Below are 25,430 nucleotides of genomic sequence, written 5' to 3' on the forward strand. Positions count from 1 at the left end.
TCTGGTGGCCTTTTAAACTTGTTGGAATACAGGTCTGTAAACATCCCCAGGCAAGCTCCTGAGAGACTGCTCTCTGCATTGACAATGGGGAAAGCAGGCTCCAGCCTGCTCTGGGAAGAACATCACAGCAGAGATGCTGTGATGCAGGTCCAGGAAGCCCTTCTGGGATCCCCATCAAGATCTTCCCTAGGCTACTGCCAGCCTCCGAGCTCAGTTTCTGAGATGACCCAAGGTTCAGTGCTATGTCATTCTGGCCAGGTGTGCTGGCGGTTGGCATGGTCATCTTCCCACGGCTGTGTCCAGGCCTGGGGCTGTGCCACACAGCCTTGCCAGTGCGCTCAGCATTGCCTTTGATGTTCACTAAACAAGAACCCAGGGAGGACATTGTCACCATGTGAGTATCTGGGAGGCGCCACAGATATGCAAATGACTGACACCTTATGTGGCACTGGGCACTGGGGAGTGGCTAAGAGCTGTCCAGGATTCTGAACTGGGTGGAGGCTGTACGGGATCGATAGTGGGCTGGCTGTCTACACTGTGCTCTGCTGTACGGGATCAACAGTGGGCTGGCCATCTACATTGCGCTCGGCTGTCCTTCATAATGATTTCTTGTAGGGGTGGGGAACATTTTTCTCTGGAGTATATGGTGAAGGATGCCAAAAGTTGGCTGCAGACCTGGCCACATGGTTGTCTTGGATTACAGGGTTGTGAGTTTCAGGCTCTTGACTTGGTGGCCGCTGCTGGATGATTTGTCAAAACCCTTACCGGAGGAAGCCTGTGTGATCATCCTTTGTTACCACTTTCTTAAAAACAGCCTGACTTGCCTCCCGGAGAGTCAGTCCTACAGTAACATCCACTTGAGGAGGAAGGCAGGAAGTTGGCAGGTTGAGTTTGGGAGAGACAATCAAGGAATAGCCAACTTCAGCCTCCTGTAGTCTTCATATGGGGAAGTCGAGGCAGGGACTTCAGACCGCTGGTCATGTCAGATCCACAGTCAAGAGCAGAGAGAATGGACGCACACATGCTCACCTTCTGGCTTATGTTCAGCTCTGGTTCTTCACATCTTATACGTTAGGACCTCATGCCTAGGGGATAGTACCACCCACAGTGGGCCGGGTCTTCCCTCATCAGTTAATGAGGGAAGTTAACCTCCCATAGGCATGCCTACAGACCAACAGGGGTGACTGTTGAGTTCCTGAGCAAGCACCTGCAATTCAGAAGTTGGAGGGTCAAGCTTCTGCTTTCCCTGAGTGTTTCCAGAGCGGGAGAGTCAGAAGCCTTCCTAAAAGGATCTGAGGTCTCTGCAAGCATTCTCTGTCCTGGGTATTCAGGCCTTGGTCTTTTGAGGCTGGACAGAAGTTGGATATTTGCTGTAAAGTGTTGTGGGAACATGGGGGACAAAAATGACACCGATAACAGTGGAGAGGTTGCCTAGCAATTTCTTAAGCTGTCAATCAACCCCAATGTTGGAAACAGCTCTGCAGGGATGTCTGGGGACAGAGGGTCTACTGAGGCTTCCTGGCTGTGTCTGAGGGACAGAGACATCTCTGAGGCTGCTGCTTAGGAGTCACAGTTAGGAAGTGGAGCTTGTGTGACTCAGGCCAGCCAAGGATTTGGAGCAAGGAGTCCCTGCAGGTTGCAAAGCAAGAAAGTTTGGGAGGGGGCAATGATGGGGCACTGTCAGAGGGTGTAGGCGAGGCCAGGCCAGTTTCCCTGGGAAACTGGCTGCATGATGAAGATAGGACCGCTCTACAGGCGTCCCTCCTGGTCCCGAGCAGTGCCCATCACAGATGTTTGCTGGAGGGAAATGTGAGGGGTGGGGGTGAGCGCTGTTTTCAGTTGTCTAAGACTGTCTTCCTCTTTGGGGGTGCGTCTCAGTTGTGTCCACCCTGGGGCTGACACAGCCTTTCTGTCTTTGCAGCTCAGCCATCAGATGTTCTGGAGATGCTAGATTTTCACAATTTGCCCTCAGGGGTAATGAAAAACCACAGGTTTCTGTGCCACTCGACGATCTTCCAAAGGGCCGGACGTTGCCTACCGTGTCTCCAAAGATGCACAACTCAGCATGCCCACCAAGCAGCTGTACCCTGGTAAGAGGTGCCCCATTTCTGTCTGGGTGGTGGAGTTCTGGGGACTCCAGGGTTCTGGCCTGGGGACAACGAGGAAGCCTGAGTGGGTGGTTGTAGCAGAGCCATGGGTGTGAATTCTGGGAGTGAAACCTACCACCCACTTACCACTTGTGTGCGTGTGCAAGGCCTTGTCTGTGCTCATCAGATCCAAGCAGGCAAGTTTCCAGCAATGATAGACCACCATGACAAAGGGCAGAAAGGAGCTGGATGCCCTCCAAGGGATGAGATGAAGAGAGAGCTCAGGTCCTGGCAAAGGAAATGCTGGTAGTAGGGAACACAACCTAACTGGGGCCAGTAACACTGAGAGACACAAGTCCAGCCTCCTGGCTGGCAGCCAGCATGAGGGAGCCTTAATGAGAATCTGCTGCCAGGTGCCAGGCCTCTGCTTTAATTATTTATGCAGAGGGAGCCATGTTGGGTGGAGGTATACATCCGAATTAGTCACACACTTGGGTATTTAGCTCCGATCCTCCACATCTTGTGGTGTTGACTCTGTTTCTTAGCAATTAAACTTTATTATGCAACCCAACTAGCTTATACAAGAAGGAAAAAGGTTAAAGGGACAAAAGAGTGAACCTTCCGGTAGCCGTTCCACGGGACGGATCCTTAGGTGTCTCTCTGGTGTGCGTTCTGATCCAGCTTGTCCGCTGCCCCCCCCCCCCCCACGCTCTCTCTGCAGCCGACTTTGTTATTCTCTCTTCCCCAGCTCCCTCAGTCACGTGGGAAGGACCGGCTCCTTCTCCCGGTGAGGGTCCATTAGAAAGACAATAGTCCAGGTGGGGTTCCCAGGTCTGCTTCCTGAATTCCAGACCCAGGATGGCTCCACTCAGTCTGTCACAAGGTATTCATGGGGTGCCTCAAGGGTAAAGCCCGCCAAGACGGCTCCCACCTGTGACAAAGCTTACTCCTTCCCACATTGTGGTATTGATTAAGTGTTTATTCACTGATGGGCAGGTGATGGGTTCCCCTCTCCCTGCCTCAGGAGAGCCTGTTGGCTCAACTTGAGGTGGCCCGACCCTGCTAACCTGATTATGAGGTGAGCCAGGCAGAAGGCATGCTCCTTCTGCATTTAGAAGCCCGCGTTCAATCTTTTTTTGTGATCTAGATGTGACCCCAACATTGAACTAGAACTGGGCAGTTTTAGCAAGCTATCCTGTCCCAGTGAACCTCGTGTCTCCACTGTGTCCCCGAAGGATGCTCTGGCTGGCTGTGTGGTCACTTCCTGTGGCCTTCTCCTGTCTGGGTTTTTCCTCCATCCAGCATCTCTCTGAAGTCATTGTGACTTTAAGAGTTTGTGTCTGAAGGAGGAGCTGGGTGCTTTGGTCCATGGTGTCATTTTGGATGGATGGGTGGCGTGCACAATGTTCCCCCTTGCAGCTTCAGAGGGAGCAGCCTGGGGGCTCCAAGGAGCAAGCCTTTGGTGCAGGACCACCCTGGTTCACAGATGCCCAGTCCAATTCATCTCAGACACTTTCTGAGCGAGAGCCCACCCTTCCTCACGGGGAGCTGCGGGGAGTCTGTGCCTTACTTTTTGGGGACAGCATATTTTTTTGGAGAGAGGTCACCTTTAGAACCCCAAGTCTCGTTATTTTTTTTACCAGAGACTTGTAATTTTTCTGCCCTTGTGGTCCAAGAGTTAGAATTTCTGAATTGGAGCCATAGAGTCCTTGGCCCAGGCAGGAAGGTGCTGCTGGCAGGGGACAAAGGGATATGAAGCTGATGTGGGAATAGCTGTGGGAGGGGGGAGAGGCTCCTAGAGCAAGGAGCTCCACACAGCCTGCCGCTAATAGCCTCTCTTAACAACTGCCACCCAAGGCAAGAGTGCCCGCAGAACGGGTCGCTAGAATTCCAGTCTGTCACTCAGTTCCCCCTGGGTTAGCTTGTGGTAAGAATTCTCCTAGGATCAGGGAGATGAGCCTGGGAAATTGAGTGGATTCCCAAATCAGATGATAGGGGATGTTTTTGTGGTTGTTAATTAGTTTGTGGCTCTTTTGTTTTTGAGACAGTCTTAGGTGGGCTCAGGCTGGCCTTGAATGTGCCAAGCAGCTAAGGAGCCCTCGAACTCCTGGTCTTCCTGTCTTCACCTCCCAAGTGGTGGGACTAAAGGCATGTGCCACTGAACTCTTCTTACCCTCTTGCCTTGACTCCCAGTGTGTGGGACCATAGACCTGGGATTTATTTATTTACTTTTGACAGGGTCTCAGGTGTTCTAGGCTAGCCTGAGATTTCGATTGCCAGTCAAGGTTGGCTTTGAACTTCTGATGTCTTGAATCTACCCTAAGAGTGTAGGCATGCATCGGTTTGCGGTTTGTGTGGTGGTGGCGGCGGCGATCAAACACGGCGCTCCAGAGAAGCCCCAGCCTTCCCAGAGGCCTTGGGAAGTTTTTGTTTTTGTTTCCTTTCTCCTGTCCTCAAATTAGTAACTTGATTGGGCATTCAGACTTGCTCTAATTAGGGTGTGTGTGTGGGGCACTGGGCCACACACTGATTGTCGTTAGGGGCCAGTGAAGCCAAGGTGGCTTCAGAGTGTCTGCGGAGGAATTCCTGTGGAGTCAGTCTCCTCAGGTCCCACAGGTCAGCCCGGGACAGACTTATGCATCATCTGGTCTATGAGGCTGCACAGCTCAGAGCAGGCGGTTAATCCTGGAAAGTCCTGGAAGGTACTGCGGGCTTTCTGATTGGCAAGTGCTCAGGAAACAGGTCAGACCTCGTGGGATGTCTTTCATGGGACTCATGTGGCCACTTGCCAAACATTGCCGAGGCGAGAATGAGAGCGGCTGTGAGCTACCTTCCAGAGTGTGGGAGCTGCTCGGCTGCACCAGGGTGGGGAGGCTGGCTGTGGCAGCTGCACATGGAGGCCTGAGGGCTCCAGGCAACTGCAGCAAGGCTGCATTGAGCAGAGCACGAATAGAGGTTTGTAATTGTCTTAGTGCCTAGTGAAGCCCTAGAGGGTGGCGCAATTGTCCCCTCATAGCCTGTGTGGCTCTGGGTCTTTAGATGGCTGGGAATGTCTGTCCACTGGAGTATGGTCTGGTCATTCTCTCCCACAGGGTGGGTACCGTATCTAAAAGAAACTACCTGTAGACAGCCAAGCTCAACTGTCCCTGTGTCCTTGTGTCCCAACAGGCTGCTTGCAATGTTCTCCTAAGTCACACTGTGGCAGGGCCGCTGATCTCACCTTGGTGTAGAGGACCGATCCCCACCGTTCTTGAGCTGGGCACTGAGGTCTTAACCACTCAGCTGAGGAGGGAGCCGAGATTTCTGACTCACTCAGGACTCCAGACAGGGTGGGTGGGGCTGAAGCTCTTTTCCTCATGCCTCCTTGCCAGGGCTCCATCTTTACTCCAGGATCCTAAAGTCGTCAGCAGGCCCCAGGCTCCAGTAGCACCCAGTGACCCGCAGAGTAGCCTGCTGCTCCTACTGTCCCCTCCCACTCCCACTAGGCAGAAAGTCTCGGTCCAAACAGTCCACTGGTGACCACAGGCTAAACCACTTCTTGGAATGCTGGCCCTAGACCATGGCCATGGGTGGAGGGCAGGATGCTGTCTGCCTGAGCAGGCCCATATAAGGACCGAGGACAGTGAGAATACAGCACCCGGCCAGAGGTGCTGTTTCCCTCAGTGAGCAGAACTGGTGTTCTCCGAGAGGTTCTGTCCATCCCACCATATAGGAGTATGTGGGATTCCCTGGTTGAGGGCTCCCACCCCATTCCCTGTACAATAAGATGTAGGATCTCTTAGCTTATCCTTCCTCCCCTATAGTGAGGAGTTTTAGGATGGCCTTTGACTAATATCCCCATCAATATGTGAAGTCCTTTGGTTGAGGGATGGCCTGCTCCTTGTCCCCACATGGAGTGGTATATGGAATCCTCCAGTTTAGGAATATCTTGTTCCTTGAACCCATATACAGTAGGATATAGGGTCCCTAGTGCATCCTGAACTGTGGGGGGTGAGGGTCCCCTCGAGGAGTGGCCCAGCTTGGCGTCTACGTGGTGTTGAAGATGCCCTCCTATTGCTCCGTGTTAGACCCCAGCTATCTCATGATGACAGCCAGCTGCAGGTGCCCTGCCATCACCTGAGGACCTGGGGTCACACTTGGTGGCCCCAGAATAACTCCATCCTGCAGGAAGTGACAGCTGTAGTGATTCTTCAGGCCCATCATCTTCCTCAGATGAGAGTCCTCTGGGTCCCCATGGGCCGTCATCCCTACGCTGGCTCCCTGCCTAAAGCTCTCCACAACTGCAGTGAGTTCCTGCCCTTGTCTCGTCTCGCCACCCCCCCCAAGCCACTGCACATTGCCTATTATTGAAATAACTTGATTATTGTTTATGCCCCTTATGGAAATGTCACTTCCTGGGCAGAGGACCTTGTCCATCCCTTGACTTCACCCTGGAGCCCCGCCCATATTAGAGGAATTGTCATAACTATTGATTACCTCACCACGGCGAGCAGCCCGTCAGCCAGCTCATCACTATTGACTTAGAATGAGTCAATTCCATGCCAGCTGCACTTACTAGCTGCCTACTGTATTCCTGCCGTGGACTGGTACCTTTGGGTGTTGGTGGAAGGAGAGAGTATCCCAGGAGGGAGGTAGCTGGCCCTCTGCCACCCTCACCTCTCAGTGGTGGCTTTTCTGAGGGAGATGAAACACAAAGTACCAGACAGCAGATGCACTTCTTCCAGACTATCCGGAAGCTTGGAGTACAGTGTCAGCGGCCAGCTCTTGTCACAAGCGAGAAGGGACCTCCTTAAAGTGACTATAAATCCATTGTTATTTTGCCAGGAGAGAGATTAATGTTGAACACAACTTATCTTTCTTAAGTTTTGTCTGAGCTGAGAAAATGTGTTACCGTAGTGATTTTAAACATTGAGAAAGAGCATTTTAATGAGCTGGGAGAGATGGGTTGGCTGTCCTCGGCCGTAGATCATGATGGAGAAAGAGGACTCTCTCATGCGCCATTCTTCTCATTCTTTCAGTCAATGGCTGCAAGGGACACAGAGTCAGGGTGGGCACAGAGGCAGGACCATGCGCGGTGCACCCCGGATGCATGCAGAGACCTTCAGGCTGCTATAGAGACCACAGGTGTCCACTTCCTATGGGGACAAGGCCCCGCACTGGCATGGCTAACTGGGGGCTTGCACTGGCATGTATGGCAGTTCTTGCCATCCACCAGCACCAGCTAAGGCTGAGACCTCCATTTTCCTCACATCCCTGGTGCAGTGTTGATGTTCAGGGCATCAAAGCAGTGAGGTCTCTCATGTTTCCTTCCAAGTGGCTTCCTGTCTGACATTTTACTTTCCCCTAGCATGGTACCTGCAGCATGCAGTTTTAACAGCAGAGGGCGCCCTTGGATAGCTTTGCATAGGAACTATGCAAAGCAGCCTGGCTACAACAGTGACTGGTGGCCTTCTGAGCCAAATGGCTGTCCTTGTTCCTACTCTAAAGGAGAAGGTGAAATAGCCAGACATTCCTGTCCCAGCCCATAAATTATATTCCCAGCCATCTACAGAGAACTGTGTGGCTTGGTGACACCTCACCACTGTGCCTTTCGTTAGCCTGTTCCTGCTGATACCTTGCTGGCTGGGTATCACCCGCTGAGGGATCCCCCACACTCTCCACGGGTGGGGGAGGGGAAGAACGTTTCTAGAACATTTTCCCTCTCATCAATTAACTGTGTTGCTCATACCCCATCAGACCCAGGGCCTTGGCAGCAAAAATTCAGTTATAGGAGGACAGACTTTTTTTTTTTTTTTTTTTTTTTTTTTTTTTTTTTTTTTTGGTTTTTTGAGACAGGGTTTCTCTGTGTAGTCTTGGCTGTCCTGGACTCGCTTTGTAGACCAGGCTGGCCTCGAACTCACAGCGATCCGCCTGCCTCTGCCTCCCGAGTGCTGGGATTAAAGGCGTGCGCCACCACGCCCGGCAGGAGGACAGACTTTTACCAGGAACCCTGGGGAGGTGGCAGCCAAGGTCTCCCCAAGCTTCAGGCAAGGGTGGCATCAGGAGTGGGTTCAGGTACCTTCAGAGACAGCCTAGGGGCTTCCTATATTGAAAAGGACAACCCCTCCTGTTCAACATACTAGATATTTGTTTTTCTTAAAAATTTAAGCTTGGAGTATTTTAAAATTTATTTCTGCTTTTTCTTTGATTTGCTTACTGACAAAGACATATCAGAAAGTGTGAGTTTTGGTACGCCACAGGCCTGTAGTCTCCCACCCCCTCTCTTCCACTCCTCTTATCCCCTGTGATTGAGACACGCTGTGCCCAGCCTTTTGTACAGTGGGAGATGCAAAGGTCCTTTGTAAGTCGTCCCTGACAAGGGCAGGTCCAGAGGGTCTTGGGTAGGACTCATATGCAGATGCGTGGAGGTGCAGGGTAGAGCCAAGGAGAGGGTGTCATGGGCTCCTCACTAGAAGGGCCACTGCTGTTTTCTGGAGAAGCTTGTGTGGCCAGTCTGCCTTGAACTGGCAGCTTGACAACCCCCCCCCCGTGCCGCCCCCCCCCAGTGGTGGAGGAGGAGGCTGCAGAAGCTTCATCTCAGGCAGGTGAGCTGCAGAGGGGCTCCACCCACCAGAGTTTGCCAGATCTCTGAGCTGGCTCATTGCAGCCTGCCATGGATGGCCAGAGTCTGGTTTTCCTACGGCCCTCTCACCCTGTCCTCCATTTCAGAGTCTGATTTTCCTGAGGACTTCTCCATCTTGACCACTGTGAAAGCCAAGAAAGGCAGCCAGGCCTTCCTGGTCTCCATTTACAACGAACAGGGCATCCAGCAGGTGGGGCTGGAGCTGGGCCGCTCCCCTGTCTTCCTCTACGAGGACCACACAGGGAAGCCTGGGCCTGAGGAGTACCCACTCTTCCCTGGCATCAACTTGTCCGATGGCAAGTAAGTACCCCGCCCGCCGAGGGAGTGGGTGGAGCTGCTAGCAGGACATCACAGGGCAGCAGCTAGCCTGGTAGTAGATGGCATATGATGCCCACATGCTGTGGACCAGGAGGATGGAGCACTGACCTCCCCAGGGCGTGTTCTAGTCTCTAAAACCCCAGGGACCTTTGCTGTTCCCTAGCTCTGTTTCCCGTAGAACGCACTGAGTGCATCCTGTGCTGGCCCTAGATCAGAAGGGGCAGAGGAGGGTATGTGGCCACGCCTACCTATTCCCTAGGAGCCTACCCTTTCTGGATCTGGCACAGTCTCTGTGTGAGTGAATGAAAACAGAGCCCTATCTTCAGAATTCTGCTGTGTGTTCCCTCAGTACTGGTCACCATCCCTAAGGCACCTGGAAACTATAGGCCACGGCTCCTGGGTTTTCTAGCAAGACTTTGTGTCAGCCCATCACAGCTGTCATGGAGTGGGTGTCCTGCATAAAAATGGGGCCCTTGTGATAGTGTTATTGTGACTGCAGTGCCCCCATGACTCCTTCCTATGGCTGAACCCACCCTGAGCCCCTATGCTCATGCCTCCCAAGGGCACCTCAGGAGCTCCCAGGGTTTGCGCCTTAGATATGAGAACTCTGGTTTTGAGGATCTGAATGGACTAGAGATTATCTTCTATCTATTCTCAAGAAGCTCCTGTGTTACAAGAGCTCTTTCCGGAGTCTGACCCCCCTCCCTTTATTGTAAGTAATGAGGGGCACATTAGGACTTCACACATCAGGACTCTTAGGAGACCAGGACCTTCCTAGTCGCACTCAAAGAAGGGAGTTAAACAGAGACCACTCTCTGACCTAGGACAAGGGCTTTCTGCTTCATAAGCATTAATTTTTGTGTGTGCTATGAGTGCTATATTCACAACAGGAAAAGAAGCCTACCGTGGCCTTTGATACAGAGGTCTGAAGCCAGTGGCTGTGATCTCTTCCTTGACTCTTAGAGATTCTCTAAGTGACAGTACTATCCTTGTGTGATATTGCCCAGACTCGTGCCCAAGCTTGTCACCCAGCGGCTTTGCGGCACATGGCCCTTGTGGACTTTCCCTGCCTGAATATTTGTTTCTTTGCAGGTGGCACCGGATTGCTATCAGTGTCTACCAGAAAAATGTCACCTTGATCCTCGACTGTAAAAAGAAGATTGTAAAGTTTCTCAACCGCAGTGAACACCCCATAATAGATGTCAATGGCATCGTCATGTTTGGCTCCCGGATTTTGGATGATGAAATATTTGAGGTAGGCAGGAGACGGATGGTTCACCATGACACTCGGGGACACTGTGGGCAAGTGGTGGCTCTCCATATAGAGATGCGGCGGCTGCTGTGGGAGGCCCATCTCCTCAGCTGGGGATCGGTTTGACTCTCATTGCTTCCCGTAGGAAGCCATGGCTTGTGAGTGGAGAGGCCAGCTTGGCTGGCGTGTGAATGTAATGACTGCGCTTTTCTGAGCAACCCGGTCCGTGTGTCCTGGGTACCAGGTTGGGATAGACACAGGGTAAGCTTGCTCTGACTGGCACCTTCTGGTGGACAAGGGTTCTGCTGAGGAGAGCCAACTTCCTTTGAGCACACTTGCAGGCCATAGCTGGGCTATGCTGTGGGATTGTCCTGACTCGGTGTGCATGTTTGAAATCAGCAGTGTTCCAGACAGGCCCAGCAGAGCCTGCATCCTGGGGAAATGCCCAGGGATAGGACCAGGAGGCACAACAGGGGCTGTGGCCTGCACGGTAGTCCACAGAGTCCTCTGGGTTCGTGTGGGCATGGAAGGATTTGGGCAAGTGTCTTGATTCAGGAAGAAGGTTGAGAGCCTGTGCAGGTGTCTGGGCGGGGATGGGGAGTGGGGAGGGGTGGTCCTAGAGGCCACTTGAAACCAGAACAACTGGGACAACACCTGCTACCACACCCTTAGGTCTGTGTCCCAAGTGCATCCACAGCCTGAGTCCTTGGGCTTGGACTGGGACACTTGGCGTGGTTCCTTTTCTAAGACCTTTGTGGCCTTTGTGGAAAGCTTTGGGGTGCAGGGCTCCCCAGCTGGAGAAGTTTCATAGTCACCTGGAAAATGGTCTCTGAAAGCTATCTGAACTCTCAGGACAGGATGGGGGAAGGGCCCTCCCAGCTCTTCAAATGCCGTGTGAATGCCGTTTCCTCGCTGTGTTGGGTCCCTACCATGAGGACATGTGCCACCTGTATCTGGGGAGGCTTGCTGATGGCCTCAGAGCTGCAGTGGGGGTTCTAGGCCATGTCCTCTTAGTGGCCCAGGGTCCAGCAAGCTGGATGCAATGCCAAGTCGACCCTAGTGCTCTGCCAGGACTTAGTGACCTGACATCAGTTGCAATGTGATTACTACATAGATCTGTGACTAAAGTGACATGTAGTTGTGTGTGATAAGGAGTGAGTGCCAGATGAGTGTGAATTGCAGTCACTGTGGAGGTTGGGCCGAGGTCAGCTGGGGTGAAGAAGGGTAGAATTTGCAGTCAATAGCCAAGCGGAGTCCAGAACAGACAGCTTGCCTTCCGTGGACACGGGGTGGGCCTATAGGAGAAGGTACGAGCAGGGCATGTCTGCTGGACTTAGCTGCCTTAAGCTGACACTGTAGCTGGGGCCTGCTACCAGCTGGGACAGGCACATGGGTGCAGACAGTGCTGAACCTGGAAGCCGTGGGGCTGCCCTCAGGGCAGGCTTCTGAGTGGACATGCCCAGGAGTCTGGGATGAGCTGGAGGGTGGCCGAGTAGCCTCAGCTGGACAGGCAGCTGCTGGCCTCTTTTGGGGAGCTGGTGCTTACCGCGGGTCTAGAGGTCAAGTACTGCTTTTACCGGTTACCCTGTGGGAAGGCCTAGGCAAGCCTGAGATGCTGGCAGGTTCTAGGGCCGCTTTGGAGAGTGTGCGTAAGAGGAGTTGAAGAGAGAACTCTTAGCCAGTGGAGCCACAGTGACCCCTGATGTCCAGTCTCTGGTGACCAAAATCTTGAAAGCAGGTGTGCAAGGGCATCCCAGAGCTGAGCAAAACATTGGGTCTGACTGAATTTGCTGTGTACTATTGGTATTGGGCTGTACCAAACACTTGTCACTTTTGCAGGATGTCCCTTTTATTATCAAGATTCTGGAAAAAGCTTTGACCCTTAAAAGAAAAATGTGTGTGTGTATGTGTGTGTGTGTGTGTGTGTGTGTGTGTGTGTGTGTGTGTGTGTGTGTGTGTGTCTGCCCCCCTCTCGCTCTGTGTTTTATGCACATGTGGTTTATGTGTGCAAGTTCTTGTTTGTGTGCATATGAAAGCCAGAAGTCAGTGTCAAATGTCTTCCTCGGTCACTTTCCACCTTGTTTTTGGAGACAAGATCTCGCTGAACCTGGTGGCCACTGACTTAGCAGCATTGGCTGGTCCCTAAGCCCTATGGATGGCTGTTTCCACTTCCCTAGATCCAGTCTGACAGGCATGCGCCACCAGGCTCAATCCTCACTCTTGTGTGGTAGAAACTTTACTGACTGAGCTACTTCCTCAGTCTTGGTCCATCTTAAAGCGCAGGATTATCAGACAACCCCCTAATGGAGCAGCCAGCACTGTCCAGAATGCCAGGGAAGGTTCTCTAGCAGAAACTCAGGGAACTGGACCCAGCTCAGAGGTCTTGGCTGGGTGTTCCCCATAGCTGAGGCTCAGTGACTGCAAAATTCAGACAATAATAATACCCGTGTGTGTGTGTGTGTGTGGTGTGTGTGTGTGTGTGTGTGTGTGTGTGTGTATGCGTGCGTGTGCACAGGAATCACTCCACAAAAGCACGCACAGCAAGTCTTTTGTAACGGTTACCTATTTATGTTGAGACGAAGACAGGTCCCCGGTTTCAAACTCACTTGGATACTGGCTGCAGAGTCCAGTTTTGCCTCGTTGGCTTTTTCTCGCCATGCACAGGTGGGTCTTACTCTGCAGCTGATGCCTGGCAACTCTGTTGGAACAGCAGGCTGCAATGTACTCACAGTCCCGAGTTTCTGGTGAGCCCTTTTCCCCTGCCGTGGAACTTGATTTGAGGGAGAGCGGCTGCCAGAAGCCCGGGATTTTTGTTGACCACAAGTTGTTAATGGTCTGAGGTCTGTGTTTTCCCAGCCCCAGGGTTTCCTGGCTGTTAGCTGTGCTCACGGTGGGAAATTGGACCTGTCTGCCTTAATGAAGACCAGCTAGGGCAGCATGGCGGAGGGTGGCAGGAGGAGGCTTTTACTCCTCTTTGCTTCTTCCTGGTGTAATGGCAGAGGAGGAGAGCTGGCCTCAGTCTCCTTGCAAGTGAATTTTTATCCCTTTTGAAATAGAAGTGATTTAACTCTTGGCTTTCCAGGTTTCAGATAACGGCGCTCACTGTTATCTCGTTTTCAGTGCCTGGTTTCTCTAGAAGGTTCTTGCTGGAAACTTCTCCAGTGGCCTTTCTTCCCACCAGATTCTTATGCTTGTTAAAGGCCAGTCTGCCCCATAGCTCTCTGGATTTGGAGAGAGGGAGGGTGCTGGAGCTGAGGCACAGCCTCACCGTGCCCCACTCAGCGCCTCTTCTAGGCAGATTCACAGGACCCTATAAGGCTTCCAAAGGGCTTTGGGGAAGCCTGGGGGTGCCCACAGCCTCACAGAGTCCCCAGGACAGAAGTAGAGGCTTCTGTAGCCCTGTATCCTGTTCAGCTCTAGGGCACAGACATGGTGAGCCCTGGCACAGTGACTCTGGCAGGCGGTCTCTAGCAGCTGCTAGCTCCCTCAGGCATGGCCCCTTTGCCTCACTAGCTTGGACCTGAGTCTCGGGGTTTCCCTGATGTTTAGGGGATGTTGGACATACCAGGGTCTGGCAAAGCTACATAGAGAGGAAGTGTAGGTGTACAGGGTACATGTTTTCAGCTCTGCCCAGGTGAGCTAAAACCTTCCTGGTTGAGGATTTGGAGCTCAGCACTCACATCTGCGGAATGGGTGCAATGAGGCCACCATTGTAGGGCTGTGTATCGAGGGCTGTGTGAAATGCCTGCTCCAGGGCTTCAGGGATCCATAATGAACCCAGACTCTGGTGTCAGAGCTGTGACCCTCCTTGCCCGCTGGCAGTGCCACTAACTGCTTTCTCTGTGGAGGCAATGATGCTCGCTGTCTAACCTCTGGATTTTCCAGGCATCTAGTATGCTTTGCCTCCCTCAGAAACGGGTGGGGGTGGGACTGTGGGGTGTGGGATGTGGGGGAGGGTGTGGGGATGGAGTCTCATGACCACGCCCTTGCCTCCATCTGAGTTGAGAGCAGACCAGAAGTTGTAATGCTGGCTGAGTTACTGCTCCTGGGGCACGCTGGCCCCAGCTTCCCTTTGCCATCCCAGAGGCCCACCGTGAAACAGGGGCTGCAGGTCTCATCACTGGGGCTTCACACTGTCTGGGTCTTGTGGGCTTCCTAGAGACTCGCTGAATGATCTGCCTTGGTCTAACCCCATGCTGCTGCATTCCTGAGGGGTATGCCGAGCCTGCCCTGTACAGCTGAGTCTCGTCGCTTTCCTTGCGATGTGCCTGAGATCTGACATACAGGAGGTGCTGGGCAGGCCAAGGCCCCATGATACAGAAAGGCGGGGGTGCCCCATATGGGAGAACACTCTTTTTCATCCAGGGGTGAGCTTTGGGGTTTGGGAGCAGGGACACAGTTGTCAGGGAAGGGGGCTCTCTGGACAGTAGAAGTGAGCCGTTCATTGGTGGAATGTCCTTGCAGAGAGGCTTCCAGCAATAGCAGCTCCGTGCTCTGCCTGCCCACCTCAAGGTGCTGGGGGCTGGGGACCCTGTTCCCATCTAAGGGATCCGGAAGCTGGCATCCGTGGTTGAGCAACCTTTCAAAGATCATCTGCAGCATGGCAGCGGAGAGGGACTTCTTCAGCCAGGTAGCCTTGCTCTGGACCTCTGCCACTGGCTCCTGTGACCCTCCATTAGCCAAAGACTTCTGAATCCCTAGTCCTGTGGGGTCTATGAAGCTTGGGACATTACAGAAAGGACCAGAACAAACAACTTTCCAGGATGGAAGCTCATTCATTGCTCTGTGCTGCATGACGCTTGACTCTGCTACCCCCATCCTCCTATTTCACACCCCAACCTGGAACTTGGGGCTGTTCTTGCTCTGTTGTCTGCAGGTTCAAGGCTGACCTGTGTTTTCAAGGGAACAACAGAGGCTGGTGTCACCTGCTTTCTCTAGGGCCCTGAGGTAGAAAGGCCTTCTTGCTGGAGTACACCACAAAGGAGGGCCATGGAGGATGCTGAGACTTCGGGGATAGAGAGGTGACCGGTTGCAGACTCTGGGCCCGGAGCCAAATGTGCTTTTAAGCTGTTGAATGTTTCAAGGGGCAACAAGACCAAACAGACTATAAACTCAGCTTTCGCTGTGTACCCCCAGTTGCTGGTGGGTCCCCCCTCCTGACCGCACCTCAGCATTTGAAGAAGGCCAAGTGTTTACTTAATCCTGGCTTCCCTGTTTCCAGGAGCCCAGCTTTTCCACTGACGTGTTTTTTCCTGGAATCGGCTCTGAGACAGGAACGGGCTGTGCTGAGGAGGTGCTTTCCTCATCAGCCAGCCCAAGGGGATCTGGGCCTGGCCTTCTCAAACAGGTCTGAGAGCCAGCCATCTTCTGTGTGAGTGGGGAGCAGAGCCCCGGTTAGCAGTGTGGCCCCAGATCCAGGCCCAGCTTTAGCCTCTGACTCCTCCCAGGGACTCTCAAGTCTCCTGCCACTCACCTGTCCACTGAGGGCCTCCCTGGCAAGCTTTAAGGGGCCCAGGGATTCAGCTCAGGCCTGTTGTCAAGTGGGAATGCAGAGCCAATGGAAAAGCCTTGTCTCACTGGGGGGTGGAATGAGGTGACAAATTACCACAGAGAGCTGGTCCCTGTTTGTGGGAGTCTGCCAGTGACTGGTGGACAAGCTGCAGATTCCAGAGAACAGCCGCTCTGTGTCCAGCTCTTTGCATTGCGTCATCTCTGTCATCCTCCCAGGTCGGCCTGATGGTCATGCACGTCTCAAAAGGAGCAGCCAAGAAAGGCTGGCTCTGACTCTGGTTGCAGAGGGCTATGATCTGGCTGCCCAGAAGCCTCTCTGATACCATCTTTGTGCCCCAGTGCCTACCCACTATGATGTTAGCAGCCCAGGGGTGGGCAGTCTGGACCAGCTGTATCAGAGTCTCTGTTGCTACCCAGGCTAGCTTAGCTGTGGCTGTGGCCATTCTGTGAGAGACTCCCAGCAACAAGGCCCGCTTTCACAGACCTCTGCTACTACTCTAGGCCCCTGTGTCCTGACCTACAGATGGGAATTTGGAAGCCTCTAGATGGTAGGTACTGAGTTCAGTAACAAGAAAGGAAATCTCCAACCCTGGCACTCAGCCGCTCATCCTGGGCATGGCCAAGCAGAGGACGATGCAAATGGCCCAGCAACAGATGGGAGGAGTTCTTGTCAGTAGGTGAGAAGAGTGTGAGTGGGGTCGTGTCCTTCTGGCTCTAGACCATGACCCACAGTTAGATGGTCCTGTTCTTCTGATTTCTGCTCAGGCTTAATGTAGATGTGGCCTCTGGCCTTCTCAGGCCAGCATGCCTGTGCTCTAGTTGACTGAGTGGGCCTCAGCACGTGCCCTTGTGTATATGCATGTGACGTTTATGTGTACGGTGTGTGTGTGTGTGCGCACGTGTAGCGCGTGTGAGTGTCAGCATGCATGCCATGGTGCACACGTAGAGGTCAGAGGACACCCTCAATTGCTGACCCTCTCTTTTTGCCTGGCTAGAAGTGGGATCTCTTTGTTCTTCTCTGTTTCCTATAATAGGCAGCTGGTCCATGAGATTTCAGGGATTCTGCCTCTGCCTCTCATCTTACTGCAGGAACACTGGGATATGCACTACTATGACTGGCTTTATATGGGCTCTGGGGATTTGAACTCAGGTCATCATGCTTGTGTGCCACGGGCTTTATTCAGGGAGCTCTGGCCATAACATGCGTCCTTTGAGAAGCCCCAGGACACTAGCCAGTGTGGATTCAAGACTTTACCTGGCTGTGTCTTCAGTCCATCTGCTCTATGGTACCCCCCCCCCCCCCAATTCCAGGAAGGGCAGAGCTCTGTTCTGATGGCTCTCCTGGGGCTGACACACATGGTCACAGGTGGCGGTAAAGTGGAGAGTCTGCTTCCTTCTGATCTTGAAGGCTCCGGGTGTGGGCACGTCACACTTCCTTGTAAAGCTGACCCTAAACCTAGTGGTCTCACTTTGAAACCATCAACTGAGCTCCATGCATGTCCTGTTTTTGGTAAGGTCATACTCTGGAGTTGAAGCGTTAGAGCTGAAACATAGCTTTGGAGCTCCCCCCCATTCCCCGTTTAGCTCCTGTCTCTAAAACAGCCTGGAAAAGGCCTCCCCTGACCCCACCAGAGCATGCGCACTACAGCACGAGGCCCTGGGCACTCTGGGCACTCCTGAATGGCTTCCAATTCCCCAGCTCCCAGGCTTAGGAACAGCTTTGGATTGGAAGCAGGGGCTGGCCCCAGCCTGTGCCATGGCCGGCAGCGGGCCACACAGGGTGATTCATCTCCTAAAGCCCTTGGCTGGCTGGCAGCCAGATGGGAGGTCTGTGCTTCTGGAGACCCAGGAAGGCACCGTATGAGGTTGGCAGCAGAGCAGAGGTTCAGTCTTCACAGGACTTGCCTGACCTGTAAGGGTGTCAGGCTTGTTCCATGGAAACTGTGAGCTGTAGCGTCTCCCAGGAGACAAGGCTGACCTTAGGTTGGAAGTCAGGCCTTGTCCAGTGACATCATGCTGGGCTGGCACGTGCTGGACATTCTGACTCAGTCCCCTGGGAGCATGGTGGCCAAGGAGCTCTAGGAAGCCGGACCTCATTGCACGGAGGCACACACAGTGCCATGTCACTGAGGGAGGGGACCAGGGTGGCAGGGACACGTGTAGGGAGAACAGAGGGACAGACGGTATGCCACCTAGAGATGAGGTATGCGACTGAGGAAACTGTGAGAGCCTAAAACTGGGTGAGAGTGTGTGAGCGCTGATTCAGGGGCTCCATGGGGAGCTGATGGTGGTCTTGGTGGTGTTAGCCATAGAGGTGGTGATGGTGGTCTTAGTGGTGTTAGCTGTGGAGGTGGTGATGGTGGTCTTGGTGGTGTTAGCCATAGAGGTGGTGATGGTGGTCTTAGTGGTGTTGGCAGTGCAGGTGGTGATTGTAGTAATATTGGTGGTCTTGATGGTGGTGATGGTGGTCTTGGTGGTGGTGATGGTGGTCTTGGTGGTGGTGATGGTGGTCTTGGTGGTGTTAGCAGTGCAGGTGGTAATGGTGGTCTTGGTGGTGTTGGCAGTGCAGGTGGTGATTGTAGTAATAATGGTGGTCTTGGTGGTGGTGATGGTGGTCTTGGTGGTGTTAGCAGTGCAGGTGGTGATGGTGGTCTTGGTGGTGTTGGCAGTGCAGGTGGTGATGGTAGTAATAATGGTGGTCTTGGTGGTGGTGATGGTGGTCTTGGTAATGTTGGTGGTGAGGATGGTGATCATCCGTCTCTTTCTCCAGGGTCGAGCTCTGAGGTATTTCCTGAATGATGTCTTTATACCATCCGCCCTAGACAGGATCTAGGGAAAGACAGCAAGAAGACGTATTTGACCACTTGAGGCTGTTTCCTTAATTCTCTTGTGATCACAGCTCAGCCCACTCTCCCCAGCCATACAGGGAACCACAAAGCAGTGTCTCCAGGTCCCTTCCCCTGGCTTAGACACTTTTTGTTCCCACCCTGTGTAGCCCCATAAGTAATAATACAAAATCAAAATTTTCAGTGTGACCTGTGAGGGCCCCTGAAAGTCTGAATGGGTGGTCTGTCTACAGGAAACTTCTGAGGGCACAGGGAGTGGAGGAAAGCACCCCACGGTGGCACCCAATTGCTCTGCTCTGGGCCTGTGGGAGAATCCCCCAGCCTGCTGCCTGGGTGTGTAGCCTGGCTGGCCCTGCGATCCTTCACCTCTGTTGGAAACATGTCCCGCTCTGCTCTGCTCCAGTTGAGGAAATCGGGTTGGGTCTTTCCCTGGCAACCGCCGAGGCCAGTCCTCTTTCCATCCTCCCAGACAGGGAAGTGTGGTCTACTGTGGTTTGGGAAAGTGCCTAAGATCACACAGTGTAATTCAGATGGGACCCCAGGGGAGCTTGGAGGCTCTCAAGTTCCACCTTCCTCCACCTGGGACCACAATCAAGGAAGCCCCGGCAAGTGTCCAGGCCTCAGGTGCCTAGGTGTGTTTTGGAAGGGTGGTGGAGGGGTCTACCATCCCAGCTCTGGGACGTGGTTCTGGGTGCCTTATGGCCAGGGAGTGTGACAACGGGAACTCAAGATTTGCTTGGCTAGTACACTCTCCTGCAGCCTGGAACAAGAAGGGGTTATTTTCTCAACTTAGTTGCACTTGTCTATTCCTAGGCATGAGGTAGTCTGGTTAATTAATTAATTTTATATCCCTATTGCAATTTCCCCTCCCTCCTATCCTAGCTCTTCCCTCTCACCTCACTCTCCCACAATTCTCCCATTCCCCTCCTCTCTCCTCAGAAAAGGCTCAGAAAAAGAGGCCTTCCATGGATATCAACCTCCTTGGCATCTTCTTCTATTATGGCTAGGCAAGGCAGCCCAGTAAGGGGAAAAGGGACCCCCAGGCAGGCAACAGTGTCAGATACAGCTGCTGTCCTGCTGAGCTATCCGGGTAAAATTTGATGATGAAATCTGTAAGTTGTGCAAAAATCTGTGTGGATCCCTGCAGAGCACCTTTGGACTAGGTGAGGGCCAGGTGTGGCAGCCATGGCATGGGGGCGGGTGTGCCTCAGGGAGGAGGAAGAGTGAAAAGGAAGGGGAGCAGAGAGGCGCTCCTGTTATCAGAGGGTGCACTGCTAAGCTCTCTGCTGTATACGCATTCATTGCATAGCCGCCAGGATTGCAGACTCTCCAACAAAAGCTTTCCTAACATCTCATTATTGGTGGAAACAGAACTGACTCGCACAGCAAAATGCTTCGGGCTCCATGAGCGCCAAGGACAGCATGATCTCTACTGTGTCCAAATGGAGATGGATCTGTCCTCTGCGGGAAAATGGGCCACTCACTTGATGGCTGCCAACATGGGTGCGTGGTCAGCGCAACGCACTGGAACAACAGTAATGACCAACAGGCATGGGGGAGGGGTGCAGAAGCTTCTAGAGGCTCATTAGGGGCTCAGAAAGTGAAAAGGATGTTATGAAAGTAAAGGTGGCATTCAAACGCCGACACCTCCTCAGGTGATTTAGGGTCACCATAGGCAGGCTGTGTGGGACTGCCAGTTCTGGGTTGCGGCATTTGATGTGATGCCAGGGGTTGGCCTGGACCCTGTGGGTAGAAGACTGGGCTGAGCTGCTACTCACCATGTATAAGCCTGTGTGGGTGACTGAGTGGTGAGAGGGTGTCCTATGTGTGCTGTGCACAACTTAACACTGTGGTCTTATGGTCCAAGTGAACGGCTCTAGGGAGTTGGGAGGGGTGCAGGCAAACTTCCTGGTAGGTGGCCATGACAGTGGTCTCACATCTGTGTCCTGTGAGACAACGAGGAAAAGAGTCATTCATCCTCTCACTTGGAAGTGTGAAGGTAGGGTCAGGCCTGGAGAAAAGGTCACCTTCGCTGAGACAGAGTGGGCCAGAGAGGGCTGGTCACTAGACCTTGTGTGAGGAGGACACAGTCAAGCTTTTCTGTTCCCCGTGTGACCTCAAGACATCGTATGGGGATGAGAGGCGTCTCGGTACAGCTCTTGAGGACCCATGAGCTGCTGTTGAGGGTCACTTAGGTTCCACCTCAGTGCTCTCTGAGGGCCAACTGCATACTATATAATGGGGCCCTCCCACGCCATGCACGTGTACACAGACAAAACAGTACACATGCAGTATATATTATAGTGGTCATCTGGGTTATGGCTCCTACCTGTGCCATTCATCATTGCAGTGTACTTATTTACCATCTTTGGATGGACACATGGTGCTACCACTCTGGGGCTATTGACAGTAATGCTGTGTGTGTGTGTGAGAGAGAGAGAGAGAGAGAAGAGAAGAGAAGAGAAGAGGAGAGGAGAGGAGAGGAGAGGAGAGGAGAGGAGAGGAGAGAGCTGGCCCTAGTCCCTCTCTTTTTACCTTTAGGGGTGAACTGATTTGAGGAAATTTGTTCAAGTGTTTGTCCTGGTTTCCAAGGTTTGAACTTCTGGGTCGTATGACAATTCTGTGTTTAACTTAATGAAAAATCAAGCATTGCATCTTAAGGAAATGCCCCTCAGTCCTGGAGGCTGATGGAGGCAGGGACATGCCCTTCTGAATGAATCTAGGACAGATTCATTGGTGCTTTGTAACTGCTGTGGCTGTGAACACCAAGCTGGCAAGTGTGCAACATGTGTTTGGTCGATGGAAGGATACATTGTGGGGTGGGTGGATGGATGGGTGGTTGAGGAATTATCAGCTGGAAGGATGGCTAGGAAGATGGAAGGGTGGGTTAGTGGATGGCTGCTGCCTGGCTGGCCAAATGGAAAGGTGGATAGATGGATGGAGTGGTGGGTGAATGCAGGAAAAGGTGGAGGGATGATTAATAGAAGGGTCGATGAGTAGATTCATAGGTGGGTAAGGAGATGGGTGGATGATGAGTGGATGGGCAGGTGAGTAGATGTATGGGCAGACGGATGGATGGATAGAAAGGTAGATAAATGATTGGGTGAGTGGATGGATGGATTCATGGGTGGATGGATAGATGGATGGATGGATGGATGGATGGATGGATGGATGGATGAAAGGGTAAGTGAGTGAAGGGGTGGGTTGGTGAATAAATGGACGGTTAAATAATGGATTAATGGAAAGGTAGGTAAGTGCATAGGTGGATGATTAAATAGATGGTTGGGTAGATGGGTGGGTGGGTAAATAGGGATGATTGATCCTTAGACGTGTCAGTGTAGCACAGCATCTTCTGGGAAGAACTGTGTCTCCTCTTGAGGTCTTTCCTAGACATCTCTCTTGCCCAAGGCTGGGTCCCCTGGCCCCTGGGTCCCTGTGAGTCCCTGTGCTGCCTTCTCATGAGCTTTTTGTCCTTTTGCAGGGTGACATCCAACAGTTGCTCTTTGTCTCAGACCACCGGGCTGCCTATGATTACTGTGAGCACTACAGCCCCGACTGTGACACTGCGGTCCCTGACACACCTCAGTCACAGGACCCTAACCCAGATGAATATGTGAGTCACCTCTGGCTGGATGCACGGTGGGAGCACAGGTAGACCCCCAGGGTAGTGCAGAGTCAGCAGAACTGTGACTGTGAAGGACCCTGGAGGCCACAGGACCAAATTTAAACAAAGCATAGGGAAGCAGTGTCTGACCACTTTACCACTCAGGAGCCCACCTCCACCCCATCCTGGAGTCTCTCAAGGGAGTGTCATCAGCAATAGTGCCCTTTAACCCCTGCTCCCTGCCCCCCACATCCCTAGATGGATGCAGACAGGTGCCCCTTACCTTCAGGCTGTGGCCTCAGTTGCTTTTTAGAGCTCAGTCCATTTGCTCAGGGCACCCAAAGTTTTACTCTAGGGCATGCTCAGCCCTGTGTGTAGTGGTTCGTCCCTCGACTCCCAGGGTAGCAGTAACTCTGCAGGGCAGTGTTTCTCCCCTTTGTCCCTTCTCCCATTTCCCACTCTGCTGCGTCCCTCTCCTCACCCCTGTGCCCTCCTCCAGCAACACCTTCCTCATTTTGTTTTACATGCAGTTCTTTCTGGTACTCTCCCTGCCTCTGGCTGGGCTGTCTCCCACTGCCCTGGGTATCTTTTCATCTTAATCTCCCTGTGCCTCTCACTGTTGGCCAGAGAAGGTGGAGATTTCATGGGGCCATAGGGTTCCCTGACTCAGGCCACCCCCACAGAACCTGAGATTGTGTTGGATGGAGCTCTGAGGCCAGCCACCACCAGGCCCCTAACTTGTATTTGAGCATGGAGTGACTGCTTGTGACTGTGAGCCCCTCTCTCTGAGTACCCATGTTTGGGGGCTGAAGGTCAAGTTTGCTGGCCTAGCTCTGATTTCTGTGGGTCAGACATAACTACTTTTAGGGCTCAGTGTTTGCTGACCTCCCTCGGGAGCCTGTGGGGCTGTCCATCCCCACGTTACACTTCTGGAGTTTGTTCAGCTTCTTAGGGAGAGGCTGAGGGAAGAGCCCTGTCTGGAGACCCTGCTTTTCCACCCAAGCTGGGACAGGGAGGTCAACTGGCTCCACTAATACATCCGTTTTCTTCTTCCTATGGGCGCCGTTGACTTCAGTACCCAGAAGGAGAGGGTGAGACCTATTACTACGAGTACCCATATTATGAAGACCCTGACGACCTGGGGAAGGAGCCTGCCCCCACGCAGAAGCCAGTGGAAGTCACCAGAGAAACCACAGAAGTTCCTGAGGTTCCTGCCCTCGCCCCCGGCCACAGAGTAGGGGAGGGTTAAGAGCCAGAGGCTGTGAACATTGTTGTACATACCTGTAATTCTAGCACTTGGGACACCGAAGAAGGCTAGTCATGAGTTATAGGCCAGCCTGAGCTACAGGGTGAGAGACACCCTCTTCTCCCTCCTACCCCCAAAGCTTTAGCTGTGGTTGGACCATTCCTGGTGTGTCCCTGGGTGGTCCTCCATCGAGTGGTGCACTCTTGGTACCTGGTGCTCATGCACTGGCTGCCCACCTCCTCATTTCTCTGCCTGCCAGGGATTGACAGCCCTGAATCCAAGTCCAAGCCATGGCCAAACTCTACATCCACACTCTGCAGCTCACTCTCCTACTAGAAGGATGCCAGTGTGGATCCTTGGAAAATCCTGACTGTCTCTCTACCCTCTGCACCCAGGAACAGACGCAGCCTCCACCAGAACCCCCTACAGTACCTGAGACCAGCGACCCGGCCGGCAAGGAGGACGATCCAGGCATCGGGGACTATGACTACGTGCCTACTGACGACTACTACACTCCCTCCCCATATGAAGACTTTGGCTATAATGAGGGCGTGGAGAACCCCGACCAGCCCACGAACCCTGACTCAGGGACCGAGGAGATCCCCACCAGCACCACCGTTACTTCCAACACTTCTAATGTAATTGCTCTCCTTCCTGTTTGTGTGGATCTAGGGGGCAGGGTGGAGAAGGGGCAAAGGCCACGGCTGTGGGTCACTGCTGAGCACCTACTACCTTGAGTGGCCTTCCTTGCCCACCCCCCCCCCCTGCCGCACCCTGGCGCCTGAGTCCTTCGTATCAGTGTTGAGTGTGGTTCGGAAGCCATGGGCTTTTCTGAGCGTATTTCAGGCTCCTCACCCCCCCCCCCCCTGCAAAGTGAGTAGAGTAGCTTTGCTGGGCTCTGATTTCTCATCCTCATCCTCAAGGTAACTCAGATAACACCGTGGTTTCTGGGTTCCACCCAGAACATCATAGGTGGTTCCCCATGTTGCCAGAATAGCTCTCATGGAGCGCTGCCCTCTTCACTGTTAGAGAGAACCTCAGTTTCCAGTGTGCAAGCTCTCATCACCAATTGAACGCAGACCTCCTGAGGGACGAAGTACAGCTCTGAGGGACACTGGTGCTCCTCCCTGCCCTGGCAGCTTGGGGGAACCATCCCCATGGTGGCTGGGAGGCATGCGGAGTGGCTGTGGGGGCCACAGGTCCTCCCACATGGAATCTCCCATGGGCTCTAAGCTCTAGATGCTCTGTAGTGAGGCTCCTGGGTGTGCCATGTGCAGGAAGTCCTGGGCTCAGTGCTTTCCAGGCACAGCCTGCATGTCCATGTGGTCGACTTCTTTGAGTGACCCTGCCACTTCTGTTCCTTAATCTGCAGCCAGCTCCATCTCCAGAGGAAGGGAAGGATGACCTGGACGGTGAGTTCACCGAGGAAACCATCAAGAATCTAGAGGAAACTACTATGACCCGTACTTTGACCCTGACTCCGACTCCAATGTCTCCCCGTCGGAGATAGGGCCAGGCATGCCGGCTAACCAGGACACCATCTATGAGGGGGTAAGAGATTTCGGCTTCTCTCTGCGCAAGTATATTTGAGTGGGGGTGGGGTGGGGTGGGGGAAGGGTATCACTTCTAGAAGTCTGAGGGTGGCAAGAGTGACCTAGGCTGCCATGCGCCTTCTTTCTTATTTTAGTTAATTCCTAATTAGAGACAGGGTCTCACTGTGTAGCCCTGGCTGGCCTGAAACTCTGTATGTAGAGCAGTCTGGCCTGGTACTCACAGAGCTCCACCTGCCTCTGCCTGCCCAGTTCTAGGACTAAAGGCGTGTGCCACCATGCCTGGCTGAGCTTCATTCTTTAAAGTGGCCTTTCTGACGTCCGTTTTGGTCATTTGTACCTCATTGCCTGACTGTGCTGGCTGGGGTGGGGATGGGAGGTCTGCTACAGCTTG

At 53.2% G+C, this 25,430-nt stretch overlaps 1 protein-coding gene across 1 annotated transcript; it reads left to right on the forward strand.

Moving 5' to 3' along the window:
- Nucleotides 1-1,923: 1,923 nt before the first annotated feature.
- Nucleotides 1,924-25,031, forward strand: LOC127186377 (collagen alpha-1(V) chain-like). Its single transcript, XM_051142772.1, has 7 exons — nt 1,924-2,090; nt 8,796-9,009; nt 10,120-10,282; nt 22,118-22,249; nt 23,316-23,447; nt 23,882-24,124; nt 24,859-25,031. Exons 1-7 carry the CDS (start codon nt 2,066-2,068, stop codon nt 24,994-24,996), a joined length of 1,047 nt encoding a protein of 348 aa, XP_050998729.1. The 5' UTR covers nt 1,924-2,065; the 3' UTR covers nt 24,997-25,031.
- Nucleotides 25,032-25,430: the final 399 nt, after the last annotated feature.

This window comes from Acomys russatus, unplaced genomic scaffold (assembly GCF_903995435.1).
Source record: "Acomys russatus unplaced genomic scaffold, mAcoRus1.1, whole genome shotgun sequence".
In the NCBI taxonomy this organism is placed as follows: domain Eukaryota; kingdom Metazoa; phylum Chordata; class Mammalia; order Rodentia; family Muridae; genus Acomys; species Acomys russatus.